This window comes from Syngnathoides biaculeatus, chromosome 13 (genome assembly GCF_019802595.1).
Source record: "Syngnathoides biaculeatus isolate LvHL_M chromosome 13, ASM1980259v1, whole genome shotgun sequence".
Taxonomy (NCBI): domain Eukaryota; kingdom Metazoa; phylum Chordata; class Actinopteri; order Syngnathiformes; family Syngnathidae; genus Syngnathoides; species Syngnathoides biaculeatus.
The window spans coordinates 6,994,012-7,008,305 of NC_084652.1; the positions used below are offsets into that span (position 1 = coordinate 6,994,012).

The 14,294-nt window shown below is 40.6% G+C and overlaps 1 protein-coding gene across 2 annotated transcripts in view; it reads left to right on the forward strand.

The window, feature by feature from the left end:
• Window positions 1-11: 11 nt before the first annotated feature.
• LOC133510401 (guanine nucleotide exchange factor VAV3-like) overlaps window positions 12-14,294 on the forward strand; it is a 55,627-nt gene continuing 41,344 nt past the window's right edge. For both annotated transcript variants that reach the window (XR_009797600.1, XM_061838260.1), the window contains exons 1-5: window positions 12-244; window positions 2,523-2,753; window positions 6,688-6,804; window positions 12,844-12,902; window positions 13,012-13,077. Coding sequence is in view for 1 of the 2 variants with exons in the window: in XM_061838260.1 (XP_061694244.1) it covers window positions 2,550-2,753; window positions 6,688-6,804; window positions 12,844-12,902; window positions 13,012-13,077 (446 nt within the window). In the remaining variant the exon portion in view is untranslated. The remainder of the gene's footprint in view (window positions 245-2,522; window positions 2,754-6,687; window positions 6,805-12,843; window positions 12,903-13,011; window positions 13,078-14,294) is intronic.

Consider the following 14,294-nt stretch of genomic DNA (forward strand, 5'->3'; position numbering starts at 1 on the left):
TGGTTACTTATCTTATTCCTTAGTTTTACACTCAACATCAACACTATCGAATTATTTTGATGTTTTGATACTTAAGCGACTATTATTGTCCCGGAAGTTGCCGACCCAAATTTATAGCCGGAAGTAGCCCCAGAAATCAAGCAAGTTTAAATCAAAAGCTTCCAGTCTTGCCAATAATGTTTTATTTCACGTCTCTTTCTTTTTAATTGTTTTATTTTGTATACGCTCGTCCTTCAATCGCACGGTAATTTTTTGACCCTTCAGTTAATTTTATCCCCCCCAAGGGACTCAAAATATGTTTCAATAATTCACGGGACGATTAAAATCTCAACGTGTTCGTGTTAGAGGGAATAGATTTTTAACAATAACCATATCTCCCCGGACAACCACGACCGTTATGTGAGCAAATCTGGGAGGATAAATCACTCTTCACACGCCCACACCACCCAAAATCTCAATTTACGAAACTTTTTTTTTTTTTTTTAATCGAGTGCTTTCACAAGTAACTGCAGTTGCAACAATGTCCATCGGAAAGCACATTAAAAAAATTATAAAATAATAGTCTTGGACAAATTAATGTATAAAATACTGTATTCTTTTATCCCAAAAATATATGCAGTAGATTTATTTAAAAAAAAAAAAAAAGGAACATGAAGTCTCCAGCATTAAGTCACCCAAGATCCTGAAATTGTAATTTGGGTGTTGACAGATTCCATGATATTACTCACGTCGGTTGAACGTAAACCAACAAATGCATTTTTCGAGCAGTCATTGGTTAGTCGGTTAGCGAGTAAAGCTTGGTACCTATAAGGATTTTAAAAAGCTTAAAATAATATGAATATAAAAGTCCAGAAAATGAAATGAAAAAGGAGACATGAAAGAGTTTTTCTTATAGTGTGCGTTGTGCGTTCCGGTAATCTCAAACAGAACGCCGCACACACTATCTTCATGATTGTGTCCCACTTGTTGTTTTGTTGTTGATTCTTCTCTATCTTTAAAAGATTGCTCTGGAAGATTTTTCCTGTAGGGTGGGGTGTGTTCAGTCTCCTTTTTTTTCTCTGTAAAAATAAAATCTAGTTTGACCAGGAGACAAAAATAGCAAACGGCAAATAAGTGACGTTTCTAAGATAGTTTTGTGAGCGGTACAGAAGTGCACGGACTGTAACGGTCATCCATTCCGATGTTAATACTAAGACATCCGGTTGAAGACAAGATGGCTTCCTTCCTGTGTTTACTTCGGGGTTCTAATGAGCCCACCGCACGGGGAATGCTTTCTTTCCTGTTTGCTTCCAGGAACTTGAGTTTTATCTCGCGGTCAAATATGTGTCGGAGGAAATAATGGTTTAGAATTTTGAGCAGAACTTGTGCGTATTCCTGCTTGATTCCCACTGGCCGGCTGACCTGTCAATTTTTACACGTGATGTGGTTATTGGCCCGGAGTGAACAAATGAAGTCAATGCTGCAGCTTTACATACAAGTAAATATCTTTTGAACATAAATAAAAAAAAAAGAAAACTAGTAAAAATTAAAACAGTTCAAAACTTGTTCACATTTGAAAAATTATTTTATGTTTTTAAAAGTTCAACATTTTAAATAAATTATGAAATTAAACATTAAAAATGACAAAATACATAAGGTTCAGTTCGTCCTCTTTGTCATAAAAATATAGAAATATAGAAAAATGTATGTAAAAAAAAAAACCAAAGCAAAGTAAAAGAGCAAACTGCATTTTCCCTTTTGAAATAATGATAAAGAAATGTTAAACCATACATTTAAAATCAATTTTGTTCTTCATAGCAAAAAACAACAGATATAATAATAATAAAAATACTCATTAAGTTACAAAAATTATGATTTAAAAATTCTACAAATTAATGTAATTTTAAGTGTCCTTTGCTCTGTAAATTAAAATCAAAACCCTATCACGTGTTTTTTTACTATAAACTAGAAATATTTTTACACTGTTGAAAATTGTCAATTTGAATATTTACAGATAATTTTAGATTAAAAACTCAAAACAACAAATAGATAAAATCAGTATTTTTTAAGATGAGAGGAAGATGATTTAAGTCTTTTTTAACAAACAATATTAAACATAAAATCTACTGTACTGATGTACAGATGTTTTCAAATATTATATTGGGTTTAAGCCCAAACCAATGATTTACTTATTTTAATTTATACACACCTGTAAATGAAACATAAAAACTGTCCTGTTAAAAAAAATGACTTACTCAATTAAAGCAACAAATATGTACAACTAATACAAGGACATTTTGTGTTAAACATTTTTCTCGGGTATTTGCTTTCTTCTGGGTGAGTGACGACCACCTCCGTGGAAAAATCACTTGAAGGCGGAGAAATGGGGAGGGGGCCAGGGGGGAGGGTGGGTGCTTTGCACACTTTTGACCCACATCACTTAAGTTGCGCCTGTCGCTTTGGCTTTTCCTCCTTCCACTCGCGCTGCTGCGATCGTCATGCGCCGCGTTTCTGCGCCTAAACTTTGTCTATTGTCCAACTAGTGACCCCCACCCCACCATCCGTCTGTCATGGAGTACTGGAGGCAATGCGCCGCCTGGCTCATCGACTGCAAGGTGCTCCCGGTCAACCATCGCGTGACGGCGGACTCGGCGCAAGTGTTCGACCTGGCGCAGACGCTGCGCGACGGCGTGCTGCTGTGTCAGCTGCTCAACAACATCAGGCCGCGCAGCATCGACCTGAAGCACATCAACCTCAGGCCGCAGATGTCCCAGGTACCGACACGGCGGCCCACTCAAATGTTGCCTCTATAGAAACAAGAAAGTCTTCCATAATGAAACAATTTGTGTGTGTATATATATATATATATATATATATATATTATATATATATATACATACATGCAGTACGATGAAAATCTGGTAGTCCGTAGTTCATCGCGGGGATTTGTTTCCAGACCACCACGTAATAGCGGAAATCCCTGAAGTAGCGACCAATATTTTTCTTTTTTTTTTTTTCGACATGAACATCCCCAGACTCTTATTAATCTTCCCACACTCCCAATTAACGTCTTATAAACATGTTCTGTAATATTAAAAACCTTTTAAACTCTTAAACATACAGCCATGCACAGTAGTACTGTACACTATTCATTTTATTCCATCTAATATGTGGTTCAAATACTGTTTGAAATGATTTTACCCCACCGAAAAAAATTGTAGCATACAATGACAAATTACCAGTGATATGAATATGAGCCAAAAAAATCAGCAATGTATTTTTTAAGAATAAAATAAAACCATGAAACTGTGATATTTTACAAGCAATATTGAATACTACTAGGATGTAGCGATTGGAAGAAGCCGTGACATGATTTACACGAAGCAGTTGTTTTGATACTGTCGTGGAAGAAAACGATGAAGTGATCCATAAAAATGTGTATGATGCAGTTTTGTCAATGCCGGAATCATATGATATCACAGTAGTTTTTCCAACGGTATTGGTCATATCAACGTACAGTAGTTACCCGATAATAGATTCAGTATATTGGGATAAAGACAAAATATGGATGATTCAGTTTTTTTGGGGTGATCGTAAGATATATTATGGTCCAGCAGTATTTTTCCAACAATATCATAGCACAATAATTGATACATAATATGGGGAAATTATAGGCGACATGATGTCCGTGTTCCGACAAACCTGATAAGATGAGAAAATAATGGATGAATGAATTTAAGAATCCCAAATTCTGCATAACACATGATTGTCATTTTTTTCTGAATGTGACTGATATCATGATGTAATTATTTGCATGATAATTGGTGTATTGGAAGAAAATCTGGAAAGAAAAGTCAAAATAAAAAGCTGGTACTGGCCACTGGGCGACAATATAGTACAGCAGACATAAAAGTTCAAATCAACTATTTTAAGTAACTCAGCAATCCATATAAAAACATTTTTTTTTGGGGGGGGTAGCGGGGGGTGAGAATACAAGTTTATCTCGGTGGATATTGTCATATTATATTTCTGCCTTCGTGTGCTGCAGCAATGTTTGTGTTCAAATATCCGTTCATCAAAACTTCATAATGGGGCAACATAAATGGTATTTTTCTTCACCCAACTACCTAATTTCTCATGAAGTTTGCTTATAATAATATATATAAAATATATATATATATATTTAGTGTCCAGTTTTTCCAACTGGATCCCTTCTAATTTGTTCTGCGGCCTCTCAGGGGCCCCTGATAACATCCTGACTTTGATCCACCCGTTTGGAGGGAGGTCACAAAAACTCATGAGTCATAAATCCTCGTTTGTCGCAGGGGTTGAGTTCCAGAGCCAAGTAGACACCAAATTGTTTGTAATATGACTACATAAATCTACAAGTGTAATTTCTGTATTGCAATGCAAATTTGCGAACCTGCTCTGAAGAGAGAGGCGCGGGTATTTAATCCGTCCACTTGGGATCACCGTCCACACATGCAACAAAAGCCCACGCCTAGTGGCCGACCATCCATTATCCGAGCTGCTCATCCTCATAAGGGTCGTGGGAGTGCTGGAGCCTATCCTAGCCATGTTTGGGCAGGAGGCGGGGTACACCTTGAACTGTTTTGCCAGCCAATTGCACCCTAATGGACTTGTCCTGTTCCAATGATGTGCACAGCATGCTGTCAACAGGTGATTTCCCGACTTAACAGTTTCCACCGTTCCTCACATTGACGTCCTTACAATTTAGTCTGTTTATGGATACCCAGATTTCCTTACTTTGATTTTTTTTTTTTTTTTTTTTTTACTATAGTACTCTAGTTGTGTAACATCAAGCTCAACATTGGTCTTTACTTGCATTTGTTTCTGTTAATATTGTTATAAGTGTGTGCACTAGTTATTCATTGGGATAAGGTTGGTGGTTTTAAATGGATTTATTAAAATTCTGTTTTAAAGGGGTAAGATACTGATTATTTTTTTTCTGCCAAGAACTAGCCCAATTGGTCTTCTCTGTAGTCACCGTTGGGTGAAAAAAATAAAATCTTTGATGTACTGAATCAGTAATAAACTACCCAGAATTTAGCGTGAGGTTTTTGTACTTCAGATCCGACTGTGTTAAATGGCACCCGCGCATTTGTGCGATAATGAACTTGTTAAGAGAAGACGCGAAACCATGCGGTCAGTTGAATGGACGCTACGGCGAGGTTTTTAGCGCGGCCCTCTTGTGTGTACTCACTAGACTGTGATGGCAAAACAGTCGGATGGCCTGCAGCTGTAGGTTACGAAGGAGCAAAAAAAAAAAAAAAAAAAAAAACCTGCCCTTGCCTCCCCCTTTCAGAGAGCCCCGCTGACCCGGTCGCTCCTTGCATGGTGGCATCAGGGTCAATGGAGCGCAGCTTTGCGGGACAAACAAGTCACCCTCCGGTGCCGTTTTCAGTGCCCGGCGTACACGCACGCCGACACTTTTACTTGTACGAGCACCGATCGTGCGCAACTACGGCAGGCCCTTTATTCGAGATTGCATCACTAGTGCTGACACGATAGAATTCTCCTGGTTATGAGACATTTGTAGTACTAAGAGGTCAATATAGTAGTGATGACTTCTATGAATACGACTACTATTGGTACCTATACTATTTATGCCGCGAGGACTTCCATTACAACTACTTCCACTAATATTAGTGCTACTCCTGCTATTCCTATTAGTACTTGTACTTCAACTACGATATACCACCACCACTACAACTTCTACGACTACAATTATTACTTCTTTGATGAAAATGAGGAACTGTCACGAACCTCCAGTTCGGGGGCAGACCCAAATGCAGGACTTCGAGGCAGAGGCATAATGTTCAATGTGGTTTATTCTGCAAACTGGGTCATACACAGTGTAGCAGTCCGACAAATCAGAGGCACAGAAATGCTAGGCTAAGCGGGGGGATCCAAAAGACATACAACAAGGTCGGATGACTCTGGGGCACGCTAACATACTTAACAGGACAGGATCGCTGTGACTAGGGTTACTCTAACTTACGCGTTGAAGTGGAGAGTCCCACAGGAAGCAAATGCAACTCACTAACATAAAGGAACAAACTGGCAAATGCAAGTGACAAAAACTCCAACTTAAACTGAGGGGTGCACAGCTCCCTGTCAAGAACCAATGGTGGGGCGGACCCAAATGCAGGACTTTGAGGCAGAGCCATAATGTCCAATGTGGTTAATCCAGAAACTGGGTCATACACAGTCTAGTAGTCCAACACGGCAGAGGCACAGAAACGCTAAGCGAGGCGGCATCCCAAAAGACATACAGCAAGGTCTGATTACTCTGTCACGCTAACATACTCAACAGGACCGGATCAAACTAAAGGGCAAAGAATCGCTGTGACTAGGGTTACTCTACCTTAAACGTGGAAGCGGAGAGTCCCACAGGAAGTGAATGCAACTCACTAACATAAAGCAACAAACTGGCAAATGGAAGTGACAAAAAGTCCAACTTAAACTGAGGGGTGCAGGGCCCAAATGCAGGACTTCGGGGCAGAGGCATAATATTCAATGTAGTTTATTCGGCAAACTGGGTCATACACAGTGTAGCAGTCCGACAAAGCAGAGGCACAGAAACGCTAGGCCACGTCCACCGCTACCACTTCTACAACTTTCACTATGTCTACGATACTACTGGTATGAGTGCGACTACTAGTAACAATTTTTTTTCTGTCGCAGTTCCTGTGCTTGAAAAACATTCGCACCTTCCTGACGTGCTGCTGCGACGTGTTCGCCATGAAGAAATGCGACGTGTTCGACGCCTTTGACCTGTTTGACGTCCGCGACTTCGGAAAGGTGACGTTCAGATTCCTTTAAACTTTTTGTTATTTTCATGAAACACTGAACAGCACGTACAGTAGTTTTAACGCCGACCGCTACGGCATGCGCTTCCCCACACAAACTATTTTCTTTGAGTTGATCTGAGGTCCAAAGAAGCTTCCGCTTAATCTGATAATCCCGCAGATTGCAAATATGAACTGTAGCGGGCATCTTGTACCGAACCGCCTAATCTCAGTCAAACAACCTTCTGGCAAGGCATCAACGACGCTGTCAGCGTTGAGTCTGTCAGGTTCATCGTGGATGGATGAGATCCAACACTTCTTGTTTACAACTTGAAGAAATTGATTTTTTTTTTTTTTTGGTCTCCAGAAGGAAAGATGCAAAAAAATCCCAGCCTGGATAATCCACTTTTTGTCACTGGTGCCAACTGGAGGACGAGAAGATGCAGCATTAGCACACTGACAACAAACATGGCTAACCTACATTACACTGAAAAACAAGTTTCATTCTATTACTATCTAACTACTGGTATTATCACTATTACTACTATCACAACACTCCTACACTAAAACTATTCCATCTACTTCTACCACCTCATACTACTAATCTACGGTAAACCATTGGAGCATTTATTTGTAATGCTCTACGTCTAGTTTCAGGTTCATATGCTCGTACACTGGTTTAATCGCGCATATTTTTAACTGTATGATATTTCTAGTATGAAAACATGAATGAAATGTCCTGCGCTGCAAATAAGTGCTCGAATGGCCTCGATGCTAGTATGCTCTTTGTCCTCACTAGTAGGACAATTTTGGGATACTAGTATGAAACAAACTAGTGTGCATTTTACTAGTGAGGCAAAACAGGCAAAAAGGCACTAATTTTCATGCAGAATTCAAAGAACATATGCTTCAGGTGATAAGTTCTCTGAATGTAACAACTCCTTCAATTACAAATCTGATAATAATACTGTTACTACTACCCCACGCTACCACTTTTACAGTCCGTCGCACTTTTTACTATTTACTACTACATTTACTGCCTACACTACTACTACTACTACCACTCATATAACTATCATTACTGCTGCTACTATTACTACTCCTGCTACTAGTAGTTATATTGCTGCTACTACGACTACTACTGAACTCCTACACAACCATTACAGCTTTGTGTATTGCCAAATAATGTAATAATTCCCTCTTATTGCTGCGTTTGTTCATGTATTTTTCGTTGTGAATTTTGCCCAATGAGGCACCTCATTGGGCAGCTCAGGGTCCTCAGAAAGAGGCTTGATGGTTTGTGTTAGTTATTATTATTATTATTATGGTTGTTTCTTACATAGTAAGTATTGCATAATTCTTTATAAATGCAAAATACTGGATATTTTGTACTTTTTTTTTTTTTTTTTTAATAGCAAAGATTAAGGGGTCACGCCTTGGACCCTTGGCAGGTAAATTGTGTCATTTCTGTGCCCTCATTTGCTCTACGTCATTCTCTGTGCGCCACCAAGTGGGCTAGCGTGGGAAATTAGTATGGCATTCACTATTTATTTATTTTGTTTAATTATGCACAAATAAAAATACAACAAGACGTTTGGGGATGTGATAGCCTCAATCAGCATGGTGGTGCTAGTCGTGGCTTGGGTGGAAAAAAAACAACCCTTCCATATTGCAGGTTTAAAAACATTCACTGCTTTACTTGGCTTTACTTCTTATGGGTGGTTTTTTTCGTGACGTCACTCGTTGTGCTGCCTCTAACGGCGGCCATTTTCGAACCCTGAGCTTTATTACTCATACATGCGTAAGGTGGACGACATTATGTTTCTAACTGCATTTATTGAAGACGCGACCGACAGCACATCAAGCCCAGACCGACTACTAGGCTACGTGGCATACACACATCATGGGACTCAGGACTGCGTCACAAAAGCGCGGCATTGCACCCTTGATCTTGACAGTATGTATGAGCCATCCCGGCCGATGCCATGCTCGTCCGCGGGCCACACGGCTTGGCCGGCGGCTCGTCCGCGGGGCACACGGCTTGACTGCCGGCTTGTCTGCAGGGCACGGCTTTGGCGGCGGCTCAAGGGACACGGAAGCTCGGACGAAGCCGTCATCGGCGGACACGGCGCCGAAGCGCACATCGACAGATTTAGCCCCCCTGTCATACGTACGCTGGTCTTTTGTTACATTATGAGAGACGGATTATGTGGTCTGCCCCAAACGATTTTTTTTTGGAGCTGTATACACACCTACGTGTCATTCGGAGCCCACGAAGCTCTCGTCCTTTGCACCCGTGCAATCCATTCTTCACGACGAACCGGGTCTCTTGCAAACTTATGAACGGTAAATCCATCCTCCCGAGTGTTCAACCAATGTCCAGCAATGCAACGAGCCGGCATTTTGGCTAACAACGAGTTATCTTCCCATCCGTCACTTCCTGCTTCTTCTCGAAAACAAATCCCTCGAGAGGATTTTCATGGCGGGAGTTACAAAAAGCTGTATAGGTCAGAATCACGTTTTGTGGTGGGGAAAAAAACGCATGCCGTTTTTTCATTAAGAACAAAGTAAAAATCATGCATTTCATGACAGTGGACCTACAAGCAAAAATATGTGACATCATTGAAAACAACCCATTAGTAGTTTATGCCAATCGTGTGCAGCTTAGCACCTAATTGCTGTTTACAAGCCGGCGCTACCTACTACAGCTAGTACTACTGTTTCTACTGTTAATGACGTATTATTCTTACCAACCCTTTCACTGATGATGAATCAATCTTTTAAGAGATGCGTCCCAATACTTGTTGTGGACACAGCGCCGGCCATCAGATTGCCGGTAAGTGACATCATCTCTCTTCACACTTTGCGCCGAGATCTCTCCCACCCTCTTCTGCATTTAATGAGTGTCGCACCGCAAAGAGGACGCGCCGCCAGTGCACCTGGTGGACAAGAAGCCACAGCAGTATTCACACAGGAAGCTGCACGCAACCGGCCTGTTAAAGTCAAGCCTCATTAACCGCATCTTCAACTCGGCTCTTCGACTCTTCAAAGTTTGGAAGCCTTTGAAGAAACTCGGCGCAAGAACAAACCGAGAGACAGACGCTTGTTTTCCAATGTGACGGGGTTTCGAAATACGTGGAGGCTAAAATCAAGCGTTTAGGTTTGCTGGATCACGTCGTTTTAAACCGCTATTGAGGGTTAGTCTCATTAATTCGCCCCCCAAGCACACCCACTTTTTTTTTTTTTTAATTAATCAACTTCATTTTTTGTATGATATCCTATTAATTCCCTTGATGTTTTAGTCAAAATGCAAAAATGAAGGATCCTATTTTGGTTACTTGGTGGAGAAAAAAAAACCTTATGAAAATAAAAAGAATAAAGTCAAACGAACCCTGCTAAAAAATTTCTATAGAACATTTCTAAAGAACTATAGAACTTTAGGACCCAAGTCCTATAGAATTTCTACAGAAATTCTATAGAAAATCACAGCCAAAGGTCTATAGAACAAGTTGTTCTGTACAAATTCTATAGTATTCTATAGATTTCTATAGAATTTTGATAGACATTTTTTTTAGCGGGGCACAATGTATAATATAACTTTGTTCAAAATGTTTCGAATTTAGATTTAATTTAATATTTTAATGCCATACAATCATCTTTTTTATTCGCAATAATTAGCTTAGTAAATATCGAATTAACCACCAAATTACTATTAATGATTATACTGTGGTTAGTGTGCATAAGTACTCATACTGACACTTGAAAAAAATACTCTGATACCAGTTTACTAGGCTGCGTGAGGACATTTTAAGGTTTAAAAAAAGTTACTCTGAAACTTGCATAATCAAATGGCATGTTCAAGAAAGATTTTGTTTTTCTGAACAATATTCTAGCCTCATAACCATTAATATTTGAATTTGAAATTTCATTCATTCACTACACAATTGTGAAAAAAATATTACCAATCAAAATGGTTTTGTTTTTGCATGAAATCCTGCTAGTTCCCTTGATTGTTTGTTTATAACAAGAGTACGATTGTAGTGGAGTGTTTTATTTTTCTTCCTCTTTCATTTTAACTGATGAGAACAATCAGTTTTGCAGCTGGTGCTGGAAAGCCCACATATTTTCCCCATCTTTGTTTAAAGTCTTGAGTGGTTTTCATGTCCAAAACATGACAAAAAATGGTCGTTCTTACAACTTGCCTGTACTCGCATGGACGTGGTGTTCATGTCCTCATGCTCTAATGCAGGTGGAGGTTCCACATTCAGAAAAATGCAACGACGCATCAGTTTTCTTGGCTGCTTATCCTCGCAAGGGTCGCAGGAGTGCTGGAGCCTATCCCAGGTGTCAACGGGCAGGAGGCGGGGTACACCCTGAACTGGTTGCCAGCCAATCCCAGGGCACATCGCGACAAACAGTCGCACTCACAATCACACTTAGGGGCAATTTAGTGTCCAATTGACCCCTCCGTAGAAATTGCGTCATCCACGTCGCTGACCAATCAGAGGCCAGAGATCTGCATAAACCACGCCCCTTTTTGGCGTCCGCCGTTCCCTCAGACAATGTTCCATGGTTCAGTATAGCTTTTGTTAGCGTTTTATCGCATATTTGGGTTCTTTAACAATAGATATGGTTAAGAGGTGTAGTCACAGACTTTGTAATAGTGACGACAGGCATCCTGATAGGCTCGTTGGTGGAGTTCAATTCGTACCCTTTCCAAAAGTACGAAAAATGTCTTCGATGGATCAAACTTTGTGGAAGACCGGATCATCAACTGAATCCATCTAATATCAACCGGAACAGAAAACCGAGTAGGAAAAATGTCTTCGATGGATCAAACTTTGTGGAAGACCGGCTCATCAACTGAATCCATCTAAAATCAACCGGAACAGATATGTTTGCACGAAGGTAAGCCCTATATTTGATTTTCAATACATGTCTCGTATAAATGAATTTGAAGTTCTTCGCTAGCATAACTCTGCTGCGTGTGAACGATTGACACACTTGATCTGTGTTGAGCGATATTTTGCGATGATCTGACTGCACAAACGTGTCTCTGTTCGGCGGCTACCGAGCTAAGCTAAACCGGACTAGCGAGTCCTAAAAGCCTTTGACGTGCACCGAGACACCAAGACTGAAGGAAGTATGTTTGAGGACACTAAAGTAGTGATTGTCGTACTCGGTCGGGACTTACGTAGGTTCGGCACTAATTCAAGAATAATTATTGAGGGGAGCGCGTGACGTTACACAAAGAAAACGAGAGAAACAACTCGTAATTTTAGCCTCGCCTTTTCCTTCATACGGCGGTTCAGAAACGGCTATACAGATACACATTATACAGATTCTGCACACAAATGTGATATGTAACACGAAAATAGGAAACTGTCAATGACGAATTCGTCTTTGGGTTATAATATATCATATTATGTGGCTTCTCGGTCTTCCTCTGACTCCGGAAAGATCTCGCGCTAATATCGATGGTTTCTCCGTCGATATGCATGTGAATACCCCTCGCTGAAATACTTGAAACCCTGCTGTCTGCTTTTCAACGATTTTTCACTATTCGCTAAGAATGCGAGTGAGAAATCAACTGGTAAATCGGACAATTTCGCTCTAGTCTTTTTTTCCTGCGCCGCCATTTTTGCTAATTGTTTGTCTGAGGTTAGCACACGTGGGGTGACGTAACTTCAGGAGGCGTGGTTAAGTGCCCTGTACGGAGGAGTCAATTAATGTTACATGTTTTTGGGATGTGGGAGGAGACCGGAATGCCCGGAGAAAACCCATGCAAGCGCGGGGAGAACATGCAAACTCCACACAGGGAGGGCTGGGATTGAACCCGGGTGCTCAGAACTGTGAAGCCAGCACTTTCCAGCTGTTCCACCGTGCCACCCCCAAAATAAACAATTTCAAAATGTGAGCTGAGGACCAATAATCAGATATGTTTACAAAATGAAACTTGAAAGCGTAGGAAGCATTATCTTTATTTACCAATATGAACGCAATAAACAGTTTTACTCACTGCTCTAACATGATATTTTGTGTGTATCACCAGGTGATGGACACTCTCTCCAAACTTTCGTATACAGCAATAGCACAGCAGGGAGGATTCAAGTAAGTTGTTGTTTTTCGGGCACTCATTCTCCAAACGCGTGCACACATCTTAAAGTGCTCGTCGCAAATTTGAAGCCATAAAGACTCCCCTTGCCTTAAACGTTTTCAGGCCTTTCCCCACAGAGGAGAGTCTAAAGGACGAGGACATTTACAATCACCTGGAAGACCTGATTGAGTATGTATCAGGCGTCTCCTCTCTCTCTTTTCCTCTCCGAGGGTCCATTACTGATGTTGATAGAACATAATTATGTCAGCGCGTGTCAGAACCGGCTCGGCCCATCATCTCGGCTCTCCGGGGCTCTGCTGTGTTTATTTGCTATTATCAAAGGAAATGAATGAGTTCGCATGACATGCCTATTAAAAAGTCTCGATCAGTGGGAGGGGGTGGGGGCTACCGACGGCCCCACCGGAGCGTTTAATGGGTTGTGCCCGTTTATGCCACCAGGGGGCACACACGACTCTTCGCGCAAGTTTTGTCAGGGTCTCACCTTGTGCAGCTTGAGTAATTTTTTTGTTTGTTTTATAGCGAGACATCAGACTCGTGCAGTTGCAAAAACTGTAATCCCTTCTAATTAGCGTAATCTACAGTATGTTTCTGCTATATGTAGCTCACGTGGTAGCAATATGTTTCGGACAAATACATCTTTGATGGACCACTGGAAAAGGCTGAAATGACCTCACCAAAATGGCCGACTTCCCATTTCTTTTCGTGCATGGTTTCTTGAGACTTTTCGGTGGGTCTACTCATGATAACCATGGCCATCACATTAATCTTTAAAAAAAAATGTCATTAAAAAAAAAAGAACCCTCACTGAACTAAACTAAAATGGCAGACTTCCTGTGTCTTTTTGGGCATTTGCTTCCTGAGAGGGTTAGGGTTAACCCTCTAATCATAATAATCATGCCTACCAAATTTCACATTTCTTAGTAAAACTTGCTTTAGGTGCTGGCATTAAAAAATATTTACCTGGGATTCTACACAGTGTAAATGTTGAGCAAAATGACCCGGAAATTGCTACTTTGAACCAAAATGGTAGCCATCCTGTGTTTTTCAGCGTGGCTCCTTGAGACTTTTCTTGACGTTAACTCGTGATAGACGTGCTTACCAAATTTTACATTTCTTAGTAAAACTTGCTTTGCTTTTTAGAATGACCATTGATGAAATAGAATGACAGGGGCTGGGATTAAAATTAATAATCAGGGGTTCTACATAGTCTAAATATTGAGGAAAATGGCCACTTTGAACCAAAATGATCTTGCTCTTGTCTTTTTCAGCGTGGCTCCTTGAGACTTTTCTTGAGGTTTACTCGTGGTAGACGTGCCCACCAAATTTCACATTCTGAAGTAAAACTTTCTTTTGGCGCTTGATTTTCAAAACATTTATTACATTTC